The sequence below is a fragment of the Phalangium opilio genome, unplaced genomic scaffold (genome assembly GCF_054372755.1).
Source record: "Phalangium opilio isolate 3A_F unplaced genomic scaffold, DU_Popi_V2 ptg000013l_1, whole genome shotgun sequence".
NCBI classification, from domain to species: Eukaryota; Metazoa; Arthropoda; class Arachnida; order Opiliones; family Phalangiidae; genus Phalangium; species Phalangium opilio.
The window spans coordinates 14201649-14222202 of NW_028324148.1; the positions used below are offsets into that span (position 1 = coordinate 14201649).

Here is a 20554-nt window from a genome sequence, read left to right on the forward strand (position 1 = left end):
CGCAACTTCCCAAGAGACCCAAAATTTACAGCGCAATGGGCGCATGCGCTCCACTCCATGTTGAAAATTAAAATATCCTCCTTGTTAGAAGCCATAGCAGACTCGATCACGCACTCAACTCAAGCTGCTCGCGTTCAAGTGGGCTAAGGCCGGCACTCAAAATTTATTTTTTTTTGCATGAAATGCGTTTTGGGACTTATGCATTATATTTCAGGCATAATTAAATCTCCATTCCTTGAAATAATTAAGTACACAAGTGAAGTGATTCATAAACGGACACCCGCAGAAACAAGAAATAACTAGTCTTGAAATTTGCTTCTGGCTCAGTGGGATTTTGCAATCCACCGTGTTCGTGGACTCGTTGCATGGTGGCACCACGGTGGTGCTTCGTTGGCTTATTATCAGCACCAATGAGATAGATAAGTTCACAGCAGGGCCGAAAATAATGAATATTTCTTATAGGACATGTGTCCAGTAACCCCCCTATAGAGCTATTTCAGTGGGGGAAAAATTTCGTCTGCTACGAAAATTGGGCCTGCCTTTGATTGTAGAGGGCGGCCATTTTGTGAGGGTTTCTCTATGGGCAAATAGCATTGGTGACGTAGCGATTACCCCCTCTGAAATAGCTCTATTTGACTGATAAAGTTATTGGACATTGTCCACTGGAGTGTGCAAAAATAGTGCCGCATCTTCATTGTCAAGCTATCAAAACTTCGGAAAATTTATTGGTCTGTGGGCAATTGTATTCTATAAATAAATAAATAAATAAATAAAATGTCCAGTGACCCCCTTTCTTTTTAAAAAAATTATGGGACATTTAAAAATATTATTGGATAATGTCCAGTGTCCTGTGCTTATTTCCGGCCCTGCTAATTCTTCTCGCTACTCTTTCGTGGACTCGTTGCGTGGTGGCACCACGATGGTGCTTCGTTGGCTGACTATCAACACCAATGCAGGGTCGGAAATAAGAAAAATTTCTTATAGGACATGTGTCCAGTGACCCCCTATTTGACTGAAATATTTATAGGACATTGTCCACTGGAGTGTGCAAAAATAGTATCAAATCTCCATAGTCAAGCTATCAAAACTTCGGAAAATTTATTGGTCAAACTGTCCAGTAGCCCTCTATGTTTTTAACAAAATTATGGGACATTTTAAAATTTTATTGGACAATGTCCAGTGACCTGTGCTTATTTCCGGCCCTGACACCAATGAGATACTCTTTGCCAATATTGATGTTGTTATTTGTTAATGGCTGACTGATAATTAACTAATCCGTTTTTGCTACAACTACTGGACGCTTGGACCTGGTGTTAATTAAAATATTTAGCTTTTATTTAGACTAGATAGATATAAATCATTCAATTAGGGTTAATCTTAATATTTGAAAACTGCCGTTTTGTAAATAATGGCTAATAAAGATGTGAGTAGAATCATATAATTGAAAATATACTCTAAGCCTTGGCCTTGTTTTTTTAAGTGTTTGTTAATGAATTTATATTAACACTATTAATTTTAGGACCCAAATAGTCAAGGATATATTCCTGATAGACTGAAAAAGGCCGAAAAACGTCTGGAACAAAAACCTTTTGACGTTGAAGCGTGGAGTATTCTGATTAGGGACGCTCAAACTAAGAAAATAGAGGATGCTCGTCCAATCTACGAGAAACTCATCCAACAGTTTCCGAGCGCTGGCAGATACTGGAAGTTATACATAGAACATGAGGTCTCGTATTCATTTAAAACCTATTTCTTTTCATAGTTAAACTAAGCCTAAAGAGAATGCTTTAATTTAATTCTTATATTAATATTAACATTAACATTTTGGGTTCCGTTAACGTAGCGTAGCCTTTGAAGGTCAGCGTTCTCTTTGGGTGTTTAACCTTGTTTTTAGTGTATTACTTTTTATCGTTTTGGTTATGTTTTGATGATAAAACCGAACCAATAAAGTTGGGTTTTCATATGATAGAAAATTTTCAAAGAAAAATTGGGTTGTTAATATTGAAACAACAAAATTATTTTTTTTTAAAAAAAAACGTTCGGGGGGAAAATATTATTATTATTGTGTGACGCCTCATTTTCTTTGAGTCCAGTCTCAATTTATTGGTGTCTTGTCATTTTCTCTCTTACTCGATAAGTTTATCAACAAATTTATTTACTTTTCACACATCCTACTGGTTTAAACGTTTCCGTAACGGACACTTGGCTCAGAATGGCACTAATTGGGAATGCAAAAATAGGTGAAAAAAACTGAAAACTTAATAATCAGGCCCTTGTTTATCTAATAGGGAAACTCCTCAAGTATAGTTCCTAAAATTGTCTACCATTTTGAGGGAAAGGGGAGGAGTCAAAGGTGGCTCTAGTGGAAACCCTGGTCTCTGTAAAAGCTGTTGACCCATGGGAAACCTGCCCTTAGTAATTAATTAGACTTTTCACTTATAACCCCGTCTTGTACTTTAAACATTAACAAATAACCTTTGACCCAATGAGCTAATATACATAGTTTTTCAGGCTAGGAGGATCGATACCATTTACACCAGTAGCCCATCCTCCGGGTATAAATGGTATCAATCCTCCTTGTCTGAAAGCAACGTATTCCGGATTATTAGGCCTATTTTTGTGGCGTTATACAAATAGCCCTCCCTAAATTAACAACCATCATGTAACTTATTGGATATGTGTATATAATTTCGAATTTTCAAAATCATTTATTGAATGAAGAAGATGGATATGTTAGTCATATTGTATACTAGTTTTCATTGTTAGGCCTTTGAGTTATTGTTGTTTTGTGTCTTAGATTTTAATGATAGGATGTCTGCGTTTACTTTAGTGCGGGTTTGGAAGCTAAATTGGCGCTTTTCACCTCCAATATAAGAATACAACAAGTGTTTCGATTGGACAAATTGGTTATGTAACATTAATACATCAATGGTATTGATTCTCGAAGTGCTAGAATAAACTAGGCACACCTTTCCTCAGTCACGTGTCTATGACGCGTTTGAAATAATTTTTACCCACCCTTTAATGTTTGTCGAAAGACTTTTCTTATCTTAATGCTAATGCATTCTGAGCCAAGTTGCTAGTTCACTTATTGAGGCATATTCATGGCAAAAGGTCATTTTTAGTTCATAACTGTGGTTCCTTAAAAGTAATTTAACTTGATAATGTAATCTAGATGAAGTGGGTTAAAAATATGAGGTGCAAGATGATAAATTACTTTTGTGGGATACAGTTATGAGCCTTTTGAAATTGGTCATTCAACCTTCCAAATTGGTTTTATACAAGGAAAGGTAGGTTTGAGTGTTGTTCTCCGTAGACACTTAAGATGGCGCTGGGATTAGATTTATTTTCAAGGTGTTGCCATAGTGCCCTATAATTCATAACTTGTAAAGACTTAATGATGTAATTGGTGTGCAAGGAATAAGAGTGTGACTGGCCCCTGTTGTGTTTGTGACCACAGGACTTAAAAGGGAGACTGAAATTTTTTGAGAACCATTTTTTAATGCTTTCATATTGATAAATAACATTAAAATCATTAATGAAACTTCCACCAAAAACCCTTTCTGTTAATTTCATATTATTTTACGAAACTTTCAAAATTAAGTTGGCTCCTAAGCCATGGACTGTTTTTCCAAGACAATTAGCGAATTTTCAACGGTTTTTTTTTTTTTTTTTTTTTTTTTGGAAAAGAATCTCGAAGTACAGGGCTCGCGCACTTTTCTTTGCGCAATAAAGCACTTGAGGAGGCTGTGGCTAATTGGTCACTTTCATTATTTCTTTATTTATTATATAAAACAGTCTTAGACTTTGCGCGTCAATTTTTGAAACTTTCAAAAAATAAAATGAAGGGAAATGTTTTGGAAAGATTTATTTATGGTTTTGAAGTTACTTTATCAATAGAAATCTATTAAAAAGATGGTTGTCTGACCATTTCATTCTTCCTTCAATGCAAGTCTCGGCTGTGGTTTAGTTAAAACAAATGCCACTAGATGCTCCCATAGTAGAGGGGTGGACTTGACTGGCCCGCTAAGATTAATAAAGTATAATTTGAGCTCCACCCTCATGGACGAGTTCTTATTAAGTTATTCGTGTCTGCCTTTGGCAAGGGGTGTGTAGAAGATTAGCCAAGATGTTAGGGGTGCCACAGATGCCGACATTTGCTTTAACGGAAGACCGAATGGAAGAGTATGATAAGTTTTCAGTGTGAAAATGGCAAGCCTATAGTAATTTCACGTACAACTTTTTAAGTACTTGGTTTGTATCAAAAACCGGTTTTTATAAGGTGCTAAAGTCGTTTTAAATGGACTTAGCGCTTAGTACATACATTAGAAATCATTTGGCATCCCAGTAATATGAACTTATGTTAGACAGAGAGTGATTTTTCAGGAGAGTAGGAATACACGCTATAGCAAACTGAGATATCTCCGTGACATTCCATCGTTCTGTGATATAGATATGGTCAGCTAATAGGGCTAATCATTTGACTAATTTTACCTCGCGAATAATGTATTTCGCTGCACCTTGCGCGCGCCTAGGAACTAGCGTTGCTACCAACCAATGAACAGGGTTTGTACAGAACCTGCTAAACCTGGATAAGTCGGGGATTTGGAAAATAAAGGGGGTCCGTCCGGGATTTAAAGTTTTGTCCTAAAAGTCAGGGATAGGTAAGAGGTTTCATTTGGTATATGAAACCATGATTTCTTGGAGCCTAGCTAAATATGGTACAGGTGTTATCATGAAGTGGGCTCTGGTAAACACGTACTTATAATAATGGTCCCATGGATATGGGCAAAATTTTGTCAGGGATAACCGGGAAAAATCGGGGATTTTCAATATAAAAATTTGGGTCCGAACCCTGCATTGAAGTCGCGGTTAAAAAGACGTCAGAATTATGGGGCGTGACAAATTGTACTCCAGCCCGGCCCACAAAGTCCGAATAGACATTAACATGGAATATATGGGAGCCCAAGCTGTATTTTTTTCTGATATGACCAATAAAAACGAATTTACCCCTGAATTGTAGACATTAATTTTAATCTGAAAATTAGTTTGTATTACTGATTTTCATGATTGGTAATTTAACAATGGTTTCTCTAAATTACCGTTGGCATTACCACCCTATATTTTTATGTTTCAAAGAAATTAAATTATGCAATTTCACGTACATCTTTATACCACAGGAATATTTCTTGCGTATTAACGTTTTAATCACGATCTTAACTAACTTCATTTTAATTTAAAGCGAAAGAATAAATTAGGATTAATAGTTAAATGTCATCTTTATCAGAGCATCGCGTTTGTATGTTTAAAAAAGTTTTCAATAAACCTTTAGAACGTAATTACTGAAATTACATGGGCATTTTATTCTTAAATAAGTTAGCACATTCAAATATAATAATTACTTCAATTAAATTAAATTAAATTTTATTTTATTTTATTTTGAACTTGCTAACTTAAATTAACACTTAACTAATCTTAATTTTCTTTTTAAATTTGGAAATATTTTGTTTTGTATTCTTTTCATTTTTAGATGAAAAGTAGAAACTTCGAACGCGTCGAAAAGGTAAATTATAGTAATTTCTTTAGATATGACCGGAACTTCATTTAGCGTACATTTCAAATCTGTCAGCTCTTCCAACGATGCCTAATTAAAGTACTAAGCATTGATTTGTGGAGATGTTACCTCAACTACGTCAAAGAAACCAAGGGCAGTCTCCCAACATACAGGTTAGAAAACTGGCCTAAAGATGGCGCCACTAAATCGTTATTTGTCCAATGTGTGAACTCGCCAATTTGAGCTCGACAGTCATTTTTATAATTTAGAGGATAGCCTAGTATCATTTAATTTCATAGTTTAAATACGGAGCTACGGATATTTTTCACACCAGATGGCGTTTGCTCCATAGACAGGGTTCCTATGAAAATGGCGGAAAAAGTCAGGGATTTTGTTTAGTGTATCACGCCATGCTTCGAGCAATGATAAATATGGGACAGGTGTAATTATGAAGTGGGCTCTGGTAAACACGTACTTAAAATGGTCAGGGATATTGGTAAAATTTGGTCAGGGAAAAGCTGGACAAATCAGGGATTTTCAATATTAAAATTTCGTCCGAACCCTAATAGACTACGTCGCCCTTTAAAGCAAAGGGCGGCTCCGTTGGTGCCCCTGAAAGATGCCTTTTCTGCTATACGTTGGCTAAGCTTGACAAAGGCTAGTTAAACCAAAGGTAGGAACCAATGGGGCCTAATGCATTAGGTCTGATTGGTTCCTGCCTTTGGCAATGTAAAATTCGTGTCCAGAAGATTAGCCAGCATGCTAGGGGTGATAATGGAGCCGCCTGTTACTTTAAAGTTACGGGACAACGTTTAAGTTTCGGTTTCTTTAATATAATGTCGCCAGAAAGGTTATTTAAACCGCAATATATCTATTAATTAACAAAACATAACGCCATCTGACGGCGGAGATATGTAACTCGCGATTGGCTTTTTCACTCCATAGTGTGCCACCTACGACGCCCTACTATAGCAAGAGGTCATAGCCTTTTAATTTAAGATGTCGCCTGAAAGGTTATTTAAACCGCAATAGATAATTAACACAACATAACGCCATCTGACGGCGAAGATATGTAAATCACGATTGGCTCTTTCGCTCCATAGAGTGTGCCGCGTACGACGCCCTACTATAGCAAGAGGTCATAACCTTTTAATTTAAGAATTAAGATGTCGCTACAAAGGTTATTTAAACTACAATAGGTATTTCTGAAAATTGTTGCCGCCATCTTGTGGCAAAGATCTTTATCTCCCGACTGGCGTTCATTAGGGCCTAGAGTGTGAACGCCCACTATAGAAGCAGTGTCGTTTTATAATTTAAGATGGTGACACAGATTATGTAGGGTAAACCGATATAAACATTTCTGAAAACAACGCCATCTGGTGGCTAAGATTTGTACCTAGCGGCTAATATTTGTTTTATAAATGTTTCGATCAAAATTTAAAATTGTGATCTAATTATACGCTATTTTCCCTTTAAAAATAATAAATCTTTATGTCAAACACCTATTTCAATTATTTATCGTACAGAGAAAAAATGGCACAAGCCTACGATTTTGCTTTGGATAAAATGGGCATGGATATAATGTCGTATCCTGTATGGAATGATTATATCGTATTCTTAAAAGGAGTGTAAGTAGTAATATATTTATGTATCTAAACTTTTAAGAAGTGATGGCTGATATCATAAGTTAATAATGCCTCTAAGTACACAAATACGGGTTAAAACTGGGCATCTTCTGCAGGCTTCTGTGACGTCAGAACTCGTATAGCGCTAAGATCCGAAGAGAGAAAATTTTGAAATTTCTGTCGCGGTGCAGCCGAAAAAAATCATCCAGTGGAATAAAGGAGATTTTTACGTTTCGTATAGACAGGCATTGGGGGGGGGGGAACGAATTTTACTTGAGCAACCCCAAATCCCTCTCTCTCTCTGGTGAGATAGAGGCGGTTTCAGTCCTTAAACATTCTGAAAGGGATAAAAGAAACGCTAGGCTAGGTAGCAAAATTTTGTATTGAAGTTGAGGTGATAAATGATACGGAGAGAGTATAGGGTTTCATTAAAGGGAGCCAGACAAACACTATTGCCATAGAAGTGGAAGCGATTTGTGTACTTAGAGGCATAATTAACTTATGCTGATATCAATGTTTAATTGGAACCAATACCGATTTTAAGCGTTTTCTTAAACTCCGCGAGGTAACTGATTATTTTACCCAATGTAACCGATATCGAAGAATTTTTACCGACTATAAAGTGGTTTTTACCGATTATCGAGCACTTTTTAACGATTATCGTTTTTTTTTAACGATTATCGGGTATTTTTTAACGATTATCGGGTATTTTTTAACGATTATCGGGTATTTTTTAACGATTATCGGTTTTTTTAACGATTATCGAGCGGGTTTTACCGATTATCGGGCTGTTTTTACTGATTATCGGGCTGTTTTTACCGATTATCGAGCGGGTTTTACCGATTGTCGAGCGGGTTTTACCGATTGTCGAGCGGGTTTTACCGATTGTCGAGCGGGTTTTACCGATTGTCGAGCGGTTTTTAACGATCGTCGAGCGGTTTTTAACGATCATCGGTCGGTTTTTATCGATCATCGGTCGGTTTTTATCGAATATCGAGCGGCTTTTACCGATTATTGACTGGATTTTTCCGATTATCGAGCAGGTTTTACGGATTATCGGGTTTTTTTTAACGATTATCGGTCGGTTTTTATCGAATATCGAGCGGCTTTTACCGATTATCGACTGGATTTTACCGATTATCGAGCGGGTTTTACGGATAATCGGGTTTTTTTAACGATTATCGGGCGGTTTTAACGATTATCGAGCGGTTTTTACCGATTATAGAGCGGTTTTTACCGATTATATAGAGCGGTTTTTACCGATTATCAAGCGATTTTTACCGATTATTAAGCGATAGCTCGGTAAATTAACTTCTAACCTAGTAATCGATTAAATTGCCATATCATCCCCCGAACCCGATATCATATCAGTCTGTGCTCATCACTACTTTTTAAATAAGGAATATAATAAATGAATAAATTCAAACCCAAATCATATCAAATCAGGGAAGCTGTTGGCTCATATGCTGAAAATCAAAGAATTACAGCGGTTAGAAAAATATATCAACGTGGTATCGTCAATCCTATGATAAATATCGAGACCTTATGGAAAGATTACATAGCATACGAACAGGTTAATAACTCTGAATTTAATGGGATGTTTTTTTTCGTACCACGTGACTAAATGTATCCGTTAATTTTTAGGGCATCAATCCAATTATTGCGGAAAAAATGATTATGGATCGTAGCAGAGATTATATGAACGCGCGTAGAGTTGCTAAAGAATATGAAGCGGTTACGAGGGGATTGAATAAAAACGCCCCTTCAGTACCGCCACAGGGAACTGCCGATGAAGCCAAACAGGTATTGAGAGTTGCAGAAAAATCTTTCTTAATTGTATAAAAATATCCACGTAATTAAGCTAATTAATGTTTAATTTACCAAGGACAACCTTTATTTTTAATAGTTAAGGTGAACACGTCGTGATGTAACACGATTAGGTTTAAGCTTACTTCCTCGGAACCAAACAATAATCTTAGACAATTATCTAAAAATATCTGCTTAATTATGTCAATTAATGTTTATTTTACCCCGGAAAAGCTTTATTTTTAATAATTAACGATTAAAGAATATGATTTAAATGGATTAGATTTTAAGTTATTAGGTTTACGCTTACCTCAAGTGACCGAGGCTTAATATTAAGTGACCGAGGCCTAAAAATGAAGTGACCGAGGCTTAATTTTAATTGACCGAGGCTTAATTTTAATTGACCGAGGCTTAATATTAAGTGACCGAGGCTTAATATTAAGTTACCGAGGCTTAATATTAAGTGACCGAGGCTTAATATTAAGTTACCGAGGCTTAATATTAAGTGACCGAGGCTTAATATTAAGTGACCGAGGCTTAATATTAAGTGACCGAGGCTTAATATTAATTGACCGAGGCTTAATATTAAGTGACCGAGGCTTAATATTAATTGACCGGGGCTTAATATTAAGTGACCGAGGCTTAATATTAAGTGACCGAGGCTTAATATTAAGCAACCAAGGCTTAATAACAGTGTTTTCTGCTTGTAAAGGTGGATTTATGGAAAAAATATATCCAATGGGAAAAGGGCAACCCATTGAGAACCGAAGATCACGCAACCATAACTAAAAGAGGTAAATATTAAATAGCTTTAATTAGTTTAATCCTAATTAACTTAAATGTGTTTTTTGGTAGTTATGTTCGCGTATGAACAATGCCTTCTGTGTTTGGGTCACCATCCTGATATTTGGTACGAAGCAGCTCTCTTTTTAGAACAGTCCAGTAAACATTTAACGGAAAAAGGAGTAAGAAATTAATGTTAGTTGTGGATTTAATTACGAAAAATTGAAAAATTAATTAATATTTTAGGATTTAAACGCCGGTAAAATGTTCAGTGACGAAGCGTCGACGATGTATGAAAGAGCGACCACGTCACTTTTAAAACATAACATGCTTTTATATTTTGCTTATGCTGATTTTGAAGAGGTAAGAAAAGTTCATATATTAAAATAAAATTAACAATTAAATTAATTAAAATTGACGATTAATTGAAATTAACGATTAAATTAATAGAATTAATAAGTAATTAAATGAAAATTAACGATTAAATTAGTTAAAATTAATCATTAAATTAATTAAAATTGACGATTAAATTAATGAAAATTAACCATTAAATTAATGAAAATTAACCATTAAATTAATGAAAATTAACCATTAAATTGATGAAAATTAACCATTAAATTAATGAAAATTAACCATTAAATTAATGAAAATTAACATTAAATTAATTGAAATTAACCATTAAATTAATTAACATTAAATTAATTGAAATTAACATTAAATTAATTGAAATTAACGATTAAATTAATTAACATTAAATATTTAATTAAAAATCGATTTAATTATGAAATGAACTCTTTGAACTTTTTAGAGTCGAATGAAATACGACAAAGTTCATCAAATTTACACAAAATTCATTGATTTGACTGATGTAGATCCAACCTTGGTAATTAAGCATTGATTACACCAGATTTAGTTTTAGTTATGAAATAGACGTAATGACGTCATTACCCCTTTGGTTTTTAGGCCTATATTCAAAATATGAAGTTCGCACGACGCGCTGAAGGCATCAAAGCGGCGCGACTGGTTTTTAAAAAAGCCAGGGAAGATAATCGAACAAAACATCACGTTTACGTTGCCGCTGCCCTTATGGAATATTATTGCAGTAAAGTAAGAAAGTCATTTATTAGATTAATTAATTTTAATTTACTTTAAAATTAATTACAATTATTTAAATCTTAGTTTTAAATTAATCTTTATAGGATAAAAATGTAGCGTTCAAAATATTTGAACTTGGTCTCAAAAAATATGGCGATAGTCCAAGTTATATCTTAGCTTATATTGACTATCTTTCGCATTTAAATGGTTAAGTATAGTTAGGTAATAATTTTTAACACTTAATTATAATTAAATTAATTTTTCAGAGGATAATAATACGAGGGTTCTTTTTGAAAGAGTTTTAACATCTGGTCAGTTGCCGCCCGAAAAATCCATGTAAGTATGATAAGGATTGGCATATTCGAATATTCTGGGCTATTTTCGGGGAATTATAAGCCAATGGTCCGGGCTATTTTCGGGGAATTATAAGCCAATGGTCGGGGCTATTTTTGGGGAATTATTAAGCCAATGGTCGGGGCTATTTTTGGGGAATTATTAAGCCAATGGTCGGGGCTATTTTCGGGGAATTATAAGCCAATGGTCGGGGCTATTTTCGGGTAATTATAAGCCAATGGTCCTGGCTATTTGCGGGTAATTATAAGCCAATGGTCGGGGCTATTTTCGGGGAATTATTAAGCCAATGGTCGGGGCTATTTTCGGGTAATTATAAGCCAATGGTCCTGGCTATTTGCGGGTAATTATAAGCCAATTGTGGGGCTATTTTCGGGGAATTATTAAGCCAATGGTCGGGGCTATTTTCGGGTAATTATTAAGCCAATGGTCAGGGGTATTTTAGAGGTATTATTAGCCAATATTCTAGGCTTTTTTTGGGCAATTGTTAGCCAATATTCTAGGCTATTTTTGGGCAATTATTAGCCAATATTCTAGGCTATTTTTGGGCAATTATTAGACAATATTCTAGGCTATTTTTGGGCAATTATTAGCCAATATTCTAGGCTATTTTTGGGCATTTATTAAGCCAATGGTCGGGGCTATTTTCGGGGAATTATTAAGCCAATAGTCGGGGCTATTTTCGGAGAATTATTAGTCAACAGTCGGTGGGTATTTTAGGGGTACTATTAGCCAGTATTGTGGGCTATTTTCTAGGAACTATTAACCAATAATCGGGGCTATTTTCGGTATATAGTTAGGCAATATTCGGCCCTATTTTCGGAGTATTGTTAGGTATTATTCGGAGCTATCTTAGTGTCCTTAATAACTGTTGTAAATAGTCGATATTCGGGACTATTTTAGATAAGTTTAATAGGAAAATTTCGGGCTATTTATGAGTAAAACCCCCAAAAATATTTCGCATATTTTCAGAGAAATTTGGAACAAGTTCCTAGAATTTGAATCAAACATTGGAGATCTGTCTAGTATCGTGAAAGTTGAAAAACGAAGAGCCAATGTAATTGAAAAGGTCCGATTTATACAGGACTTTTCATATTCTTAAATCAATATAATCAAAGTACATAGATTTTCCTAACTACCTTTTTTGTTAGTTAAAAGAATTCGAAGGACGGGAAACTGCCTTATTAGTCGACCGATACAAATTCCTCAATCTCTACCCTTGTACGACGTCAGAATTGAAAGCTATTGGCTACAGGGTAAGTTACTCCCGTACTCTACAGTTTCTAACCCTTTTTACTGGGTTTTGCTAATGGCCAATTATGGATCGAGATATGACGTCATATTGACGAATTTAATTGAAAAAGACATTATATAAACTTCATTATGATTTTCTGCAATATCTGACCCCATTTTACGGGGTTTTGTTATTGCGATTAGTGACATCTGGTGGCCAATTAACGAATGAGATAAGGCGTGTATGACGTCATCATGACGTTTTTAATTTGAATAGTTTATCTTTAATCTGATTTTTCTACAATATCTGACCCCATTTTACCGGGTTTTGTTAATGCTAAAAGCGACATCTGGTGGCCAAATAACGAATGAGACAGGGCGTGTATGACGTCATCATGACGTTTTTAATTTAAATAGATTAACTTTAATCTGATTTTTCTACAATATCTGACCCCATTTTACTGGATTTTGTTAATGCGAATACTGCCATCTGGTGGCCAATTAAGGAATGAGATAGGCGTGTATGACGTCATCATGAAATTTTTAATTTAAATAGATTAACTTTAATCTGATTTTCTTCAATATCTGACTCCATTTTATTGGGTTTTTGATATTGTGAATAGCGACATCTGGTGGCCAATTAACGAATGAGATAGGGCGTGTATGACGTCATCATGAGGTTTTTAATTTCAATAGATTAACTTTATTCTGATTTTTCTACAATATCTGACGCCATTTTACTGGGTTTTGTTATTGCTAATAGCCCCATCTGGTGGCAAATTAATTAATGAGATAGGGCGTGTATGACGTCATCATGACGTTTTTAATTTAAACAGATTAACTTTATTCTGATTTTTTCTTCAATATCTGACCCCATTTTACTGGGTTTTTGATATTCTGAATAGCGCCATCTGGTGGCCGATTAACGAATGAGATAGGGCGTGTATGACGTCATCATGACGTTTTTAATTTAAATTGATTAACTTTATTCTGATTTTTCTACAATATCTGACCCCATTTTACTGGGTTTTGTTAATGCTAATAGCGCCATCTGGTGGCCAATTAATTAATGACATAAGGCGTGTATGACGTCATCATGAGGGTTTTAATTTAAATAGATTAACTTTATTCTGATTTTTCTGCAATATCTGACCCCATTTTACGGGGTTTTGTTATTGCGAATAGTGACATCTGGTGGCCAATTAACGAATGAGATAAGGCGTGTATTACGTCATTATGACGTTTTTAGTGATAGTAGAATATGAAATAAGCTATCATTAAATTTGCATCAAAACCCTTCTCCTTTTTAATGTATTTGGCGTCCAATTAAGGAATGTATGACGTCATCGTGACTTTCTTAATGTGAATAGCGACATCTGGTGGCTATATGACGTCACGATAACTTCACCGAAATTAAACTGTACTATTTGTGTTTTAGAATGTCACAAGTGCGGTATCAAATGTGGTCGGTCTTCCTACGTCACTCTCGGTTGTCGCTAATGTCAAAAAAGAGAACGGAGCCAACCCTGCTGAGGAAGATGACGACATTGGCCCTAAATCGGCTTTCCCCAAACCAGACACTAGACAAATGATACCGTTTAAACCGAGACAAATATACCGTATGATATCCTACAATAATATTAATTGTATTTCATGTTTCGTTTTTTAACGCTGTTTAATAATTTAGCGAGTGGTGCTCATCCAGTTCCAGGTGGAATTTTCCCTCCACCTCCAGTTTGTTCCATATTATTAACGCTTTTACCGCCACCTGGATGTTTTCGCGTAAGCTTATTATTATTATTATTATTATGAAATATTGTTTCGCAGCAGCGCCATCTATCGTTAATTAAATTTATTTGCCATTTTTTCTTAGGGTCCATTTGTTGGAGTTGATTTACTAATGGAAAGTTTCAGAAATATGGCACTTCCCGAGAAACGTAAGTAAAGCATTAATTTTTCTAATATTTCAATATTTAACCAATAGGGACTTGGCAATTCGGGCTTAACTCCGCCCCCAGCGCCATTATGGTATGTTTTTTTTTAACAGAATGAAAGCTACATAAGCCCCTCCTCCTGGTATGTTTTTTAGCACTAGTGGAAGGTAACCTGACGTAGTACTGCCAAGTCCCTATTCGCGATTCATCTGCCAAGGCTTAACGGGCATTTTCTAACTGCCAAACCCCGGGTAAAAACTATAGGGAGTGGGCCAAGGGGTGTAATATTTCCCCAGCTAATCGTCACGCCCTTGCTTGGCCAATCAGACTAATTCCCCCCTAGCTTTCCACTCTATTAAGTTCGCCGCCATTTTGGTAGAAAAAGGAAGGAGCAATTTTAAGCCACACCCCTGAGGCCTCTCCCTATGCGTTGTCTACTTCAGAGTCGAAATATTGAAACGTTTCAACTCTGAAGCAGACGACGCATCATTTTGATAAAGATTTGTCAGTTAAATAAGACGTCTTAAGCCTTGGCACACCCCTGAGGCCTCTCCCTATGCGTTGTCTACTTCAGAGTTGAAATATTGAAACGTTTCAACTCTGAAGCAGACGACGCATCATTTTGATAAAGATTTGTCAGTTAAAAAAGACGTCTTAAGCCTTGGCACACCCCTGAGGCCTCTCCCTATGCGTTGTCTACTTCAGAGTCGAAATATTGAAAGGTTTCAACTCTGAAGCAGACGACGCATCATTTTGATAAAGATTTGCCCGTTAAAAAAGACGTCTTAAGCCTTGGCACACCCCTGAGGCCTCTCCCTATGCGTTGTCTACTTCAGAGTTGAAATATTGAAACGTTTCAACTCTGAAGCAGACGACGCATCATTTTGATAAAGATTTGTCAGTTGAAAAAGACGTCTTAAGCCTTGGCACACCCCTGAGGCCTCTCCCTATGCGTTGTCTACTTCAGAGTCGAAATATTGAAACGTTTCAACTCTGAAGCAGACGACGCATGATTTTGATAAAGATTTGTCAGTTAAAAAAGACGTCTTAAGCCTTGGCACACCCCTGAGGCCTCTCCCTATGTGTTGTCAACTTCAGAGTCGAAATATTGAAACGTTTCAACTCTGAAGCAGACGACGCATCATTTTGATAAAGATTTGTCAGTTAAAAAATACGCCTTAAGCCTTGGCACACCCCTGAGGCCTCTCCCTATGCGTTGTCTACTTCAGAGTCGAAATATTGAAACGTTTCAACTCTGAAGCAGACGACGCATCATTTTGATAAAGATTTGTCAGTTGAAAAAGACGTCTTAAGCCTTGGCACACCCCTGAGGCCTCTCCCTATGCGTTGTCTACTTCAGAGTCGAAATATTGAAACGTTTCAACTCTGAAGCAGACGACGCATCATTTTGATAAAGATTTGTCAGTTAAAAAAGACGTCTTTAGCCTTGGCACACCCCTGAGGCCTCTCCCTATGCGTTGTCTACTTCAGAGTCGAAATATTGAAACGTTTCAACTCTGAAGCAGACGACGCATCATTTTTATTTATTATAAAGATTTGTCTGTTAAAAAAGACGTCTTTAGCCTTGGCACACCCCTGAGGCCTCTCCCTATGCGTTGTCTACTTCAGAGTCGAAATATTGAACCGTTTCAACTCTGAAGCAGACGACGCATCATTTTGATAAAAGATTTGTCAGTTAAAAAAGACGTCTTAAGCCTTGGCACACCCCTGAGGCCTCTCCCTATGCGTTGTCTACTTCAGAGTCGAAATATTGAAACGTTTCAACTCTGAAGCAGACGACGCATCATTTTGATAAAGATTTGTCAGTTAAAAAAGACGTCTTAAGCCTTGGCACACCCCTGAGGCCTCTCCCTATGGGTTGTCTACTTCAGAGTCGAAATATTGAAACGTTTCAACTCTGAAGCAGACGACGCATCATTTTGATAAAGATTTGTCAGTTAAAAAAGACGTCTTAAGCCTTGGCACACCCCTGAAACCTCTCCCTATGTGTTGTCTACTTCAGAGTCGAAATATTGAAACGTTTCAACTCTGAAGCAGACGACGCATCATTTTTATTTATTATAAAGATTTGTCAGTTAAAAAAGACGTCTTTAGCCTTGGCACACCCCCGAGGCCTCTCCCTATGCGTTGTCTACTTCAGAGTCGAAATATTGAAACGTTTCAACTCTGAAGCAGACGACGCATCATTTTGATAAAGATTTGTCAGTTAAAAACACGCGTTAAGCCTTGGCACACAAACGGGAATAAGGTCACACTATCGATTTTAGTCTTGAGTCGAGTGCTCGATAGTAAAAATGTTTTGACCTCGAGTTCTAAACATTTTTACTCTCAAATTTTAGCCCCTCATCCCGGAGATAATGGCTACCCAAAAGAAATGGCCGCTCATTTTTTCGAGAACCCAATAATGGGATTAAACGGTCACGGTGATCTCGGTAGAAAAAGGAAACTCCTTAACGAGGTCAGCGCCATGAATGACGATAGTGAGGATGAAGATGGTAATGTGGCGCCACCTATCAAGGACATTTATCGCGCCAGGCAACAGAAAAAAGTCAAGTAGTCTTTTGTGTTAAGCCTAATTGTTAATAAATATATAGAAATGCGCGCGAACGCGGCGTGTTAAGGTAGAACTATCAATCAATCATGAGTGAAGTTTTTTTAATTTGTAAAAGACATCTCCTGAAATCCTTTTTCATCTTCATTGATTTCTTATTTTTTTTTTTTTTTTTTTTTTTCAATTAATGGGCCGCGTGGCCCCGGGGTTTGTGTCGTCTGCTAAAGAGTTCCAACAATGGATTTTGAGGACAATTTTTTGCCAAGGCTTAAATACTAATCAGATATGGATTAACTAGAAATGGTTAGGGAATACAGTGATTAGGAATTGTTGTTGGAGCTCTTTAACGGTTCGGAATTTTAATTTTGGAAGCCACGTGATTCCTTAGGATTTTTTTTTTTTTTTTCTTATCCCGGACTTTCATCACATTGCCTCAAATAGATTTTTTTTTATCGAAAATAAAGAATGTACCCTAATTCTTGTCATGGTCATTGTATTAATAAATTTTGTTAGAAAACTTAAGATTTTGTATTTATTTAAGTTGAAATATACATATTTCGTCATAATTATAGGCTTAATGTTCAGCAAAGTTTACAGTGTGTTTTCAGTTAAATGACCGAAACAGCAATAGCCCTATGCAAATTATCAAGAACATGGCCATAGTTGGCAGGTAAAGACACTTTCCGTTCAGCACAAGCTTTCCGGAAATAAGCAAAGGCTCCGATGTTCATGTACATTTTCAGACTGGCAGGTACTAGCTTGGTTGGAGATATCCTTCTGTGGCGCATATCCAACAAGAGTGCATGTGCACCAATGTAGTAAAGGACGCCAGGGAAACGGTTGACATCAACTGGCCAAATCTCCTTGACAGTTAGCTGAGCGAAAAAAGCTGATTTGGGTTCAGTTATTGAGGTAGGATCGTCTTTCTCCAGTCCTTTGACAGCGTCAATGACTTCTTTAAGAATCTCTGGTGTCAGGTGTTCATAAGCCGCACACCCTGCCGCATCCCAATCCGCAGTTCCAATTTTCTTTTCAGTCATCACCGCAAACAAATGATGGGAAAGTCTGCCATAGCCGCAACTTCCCGCAATGGGCAGACTGGCCATTTGCTTGGTCTTTGCAATAATGTTCTCAATAATCAAATCAGCCGCGACTATTTTGAATATTTCAACAGTTATGTCATAATCAGTGACGTGAGTCTCGTCATTGGGAACCATGATGACCATAGTGAACTTAGTCAATCCATCCGGGGCTCCTGAAAGGGATGGGAAATCATATCCCTTTTCGTTGGCCAAAGCCTTAAAGTCTTTGTAAGTTGCTCCTTTGTTAAGAAACACGCATTGGTCAAACTTGATGTAGTAAGTGACAATTCTGCCACTGTTGCTTTCTTGAAATTGCCGCCCTCGCATGACAACTTCAGAAAAAATGAATCGAAATTGACCGGGATACAAGCTTGCCATTAGTCTTAGTTCCGCCAATAAATTGATGTTGAAGAGGTCAGACGACATATCACAGCTTTATTTTTGTGAAGCTAGCTGCTACTCCCTTGGACACAGGGTTGGCAAGTTTTAAACAAATTGTTTTAAACTTTGGTTTAAAACTTGTTTTAAACAGCCATGAAAAAAAAACATTAGTTTGTTTAAAACGTTTTAAACAAACAGTTTAAAACATGTTTTTTATGGTGAGGAATTTCGAATATTTTAAACTCGTTTTGTTTGAAAATGAGCGAAAATATTAGAATAATAATAGAAATAATAAGCTTCAGTCAAAACCTTGCAATAATTTGACTGTTTCATATGAGTGTTTAATTGTTTGGAAACCCTACCAGTTGATTTATCCGTTACCAATCTGTATTGAAGACTGATATTCAATAATTTGATTAAGAATAACTTATTTTGTCGTTAACCTAAGGTAAAGGAACAACGTTTTTCTACACTGTTGGTACATTTTACTGTTCTAAAGTGATTACGCGAAATATTTAAAGCCAGGCCCTTGACAGCGCTAAAATTAATACGCTTAATCCGTAAACGGAAAACATGAAGCGCCTACAAAGTAGAAAGGGGTGGTGAAGTTTCAAATGTATGAGTTCTGACCAAGAAACTCTGCAGTATGGAAGCGAAAATTCCTTAAAAGTGGCCCCAAAAGAAATCAAGCATTTGGACATTGGGGTTAATTGAACAATTTTACCCATCACCCTCATTTTGTATGCGCTATTGAAAAATTATATTTTCGCTTTGAAAAGATCTCTTGATCTTTTAATACAGTCAGCAGAACATTTCAAATATTCAAATTTGATCCCTCAACACGTACTCCCTTTTAAATAATTAATTTCATGATAAAATGTTTTCGCAAAATCTAATTTTAAATCGTGTTTTAAACAATAAAAACACAGCTTTTTTTTACTACATTTTTGCCAACCCTGGCAAGGACCCTTTCTTACACCTTCAAACTCTAAATTTTAGGAGCTCTTGATTTCGTCTTTTCTTGTTTTTCTTCTCAATACGTTTTCGTGGTCCATTGGTCAAGCTGTATGATACTCGCTTTGGGTTCAAGTGGTCCCTGGTTCTAATTCCACACGGATAATTTCTTACACCTTGAAATTCTAAATTTAAGGAGCTCTTGCTCTTTTTAAACAGTCAGTAGAATATTTCACATATTCTGTATTGATCGTTTAACACGCACTACCTTCAAAATAATTAATTTCATAAAATAATTTCGGAAAATCTAATTTGTTCTTGAAAAAGCTCAAATATGTTATTTTTCAATTAATTTGGAGGGAATAAATCGATTAACAATTAAATAGGTTGATTGAATTAAATTGTGATTAAGGAATAAATTATATAAATAAAGAAAAATCGCAATATCGGATCTTCAGTCAATTGATAAACGTCACTCTCATTGTTTGTTTTTTCTGTCTTGGCCAAACCAAGACCTTTTTTAATCAGGTAGGCTGTGAAAATAAGCGCCTTGCGCTAGCGGGAGTAGTGGCTTAAATGGAGAGCCGCGATGTATAATATATAGGCTATTAGATGGGCAAGAGTGATTTTAAACATGTTTTAAACTAGGTTTTTTTGTGTTTTTTACTGTTTTTTTCTACTTGTTTAAAAAACAGTTTAAAACAACAAATCGTGTTTTAAACAATAAAAAACACAACTTTTGTTTTTTTTAAAAAAAACTCAATTTTTGCCAACCCTGCTTGGACAAGTCAAGTAGTTAGGCCAATTTGAAGAAGTTAAACTTCTGAAGTTTTGACATGGATTAATGATGCGCGTGAAAAACGCTCTGTAGAATCAAGTGCAACTCTCTATACTACAATGAATACAAACTAAATGCAGTCAAGTCGATACTAGTGCCGCCTGGCTACCAGCAGTCTGGGAAATAAGAATATTTTTTTACACTAGTCCTTGGGGGACCAGTGACTCCCCTCGTGTTCGAAATAACAAACTGGTCTCCGAACTAGTCCGCGCCTTTGTTCTCCTTTAGATTTGCAATTAATAAACTGGTCCCAAGGACCAGTAAACCCCACTTCTTGAATTTAAAAACTAGTGCAAGCAATTAATAAACTGGTTTAGGAGTAAGGTGAGTTTAGTTTTTGAAGAAG

The 20554-nt window shown here is 36.2% G+C and overlaps 2 protein-coding genes across 3 annotated transcripts; one reads left to right on the forward strand and one right to left on the reverse strand.

Moving 5' to 3' along the window:
- The first annotated feature begins 1224 nt into the window (after positions 1 to 1224).
- On the forward strand, positions 1225 to 17475 carry su(f) (cleavage stimulation factor subunit su(f)). 2 transcript variants are annotated; one of them, XM_089864754.1, is made up of 20 exons: positions 1225 to 1423; positions 1520 to 1726; positions 5531 to 5563; positions 5630 to 5727; positions 7081 to 7182; positions 8626 to 8752; positions 8824 to 8982; positions 9698 to 9779; positions 9841 to 9950; positions 10015 to 10131; positions 10577 to 10651; positions 10732 to 10875; positions 10968 to 11070; positions 11130 to 11199; positions 12187 to 12283; positions 12366 to 12470; positions 13886 to 14066; positions 14135 to 14229; positions 14321 to 14384; positions 16742 to 17475. In XM_089864754.1, exons 1-20 carry the CDS (start codon positions 1409 to 1411, stop codon positions 16957 to 16959), a joined length of 2202 nt encoding a protein of 733 aa, XP_089720880.1. In that variant the 5' UTR covers positions 1225 to 1408; the 3' UTR covers positions 16960 to 17475. The 2 variants fall into 2 exon arrangements, with proteins under 2 accessions (XP_089720880.1, XP_089720881.1); XM_089864755.1 differs by having other exon boundaries at positions 1226 to 1423; positions 12187 to 12271.
- On the reverse strand, positions 17458 to 20260 carry LOC149709389 (uncharacterized). The gene is made up of 2 exons (XM_089864779.1): positions 20145 to 20260; positions 17458 to 18553 (listed from the first exon to the last, which is right to left on the reverse strand). The coding sequence occupies exon 2, from the start codon at positions 18459 to 18461 to the stop codon at positions 17562 to 17564; it is 900 nt and encodes a 299-aa protein (XP_089720905.1). The 5' UTR covers positions 18462 to 18553; positions 20145 to 20260; the 3' UTR covers positions 17458 to 17561.
- Between the last annotated feature and the right edge of the window lie 294 nt (positions 20261 to 20554).

Bases quoted from the DNA above. Each gene is read 5' to 3' on its own strand.
- LOC149709389 (XM_089864779.1), bottom strand. From the start codon at position 18,461: ATGTCGTCTGACCTCTTCAACATCAATTTATTGGCGGAACTAAGACTA.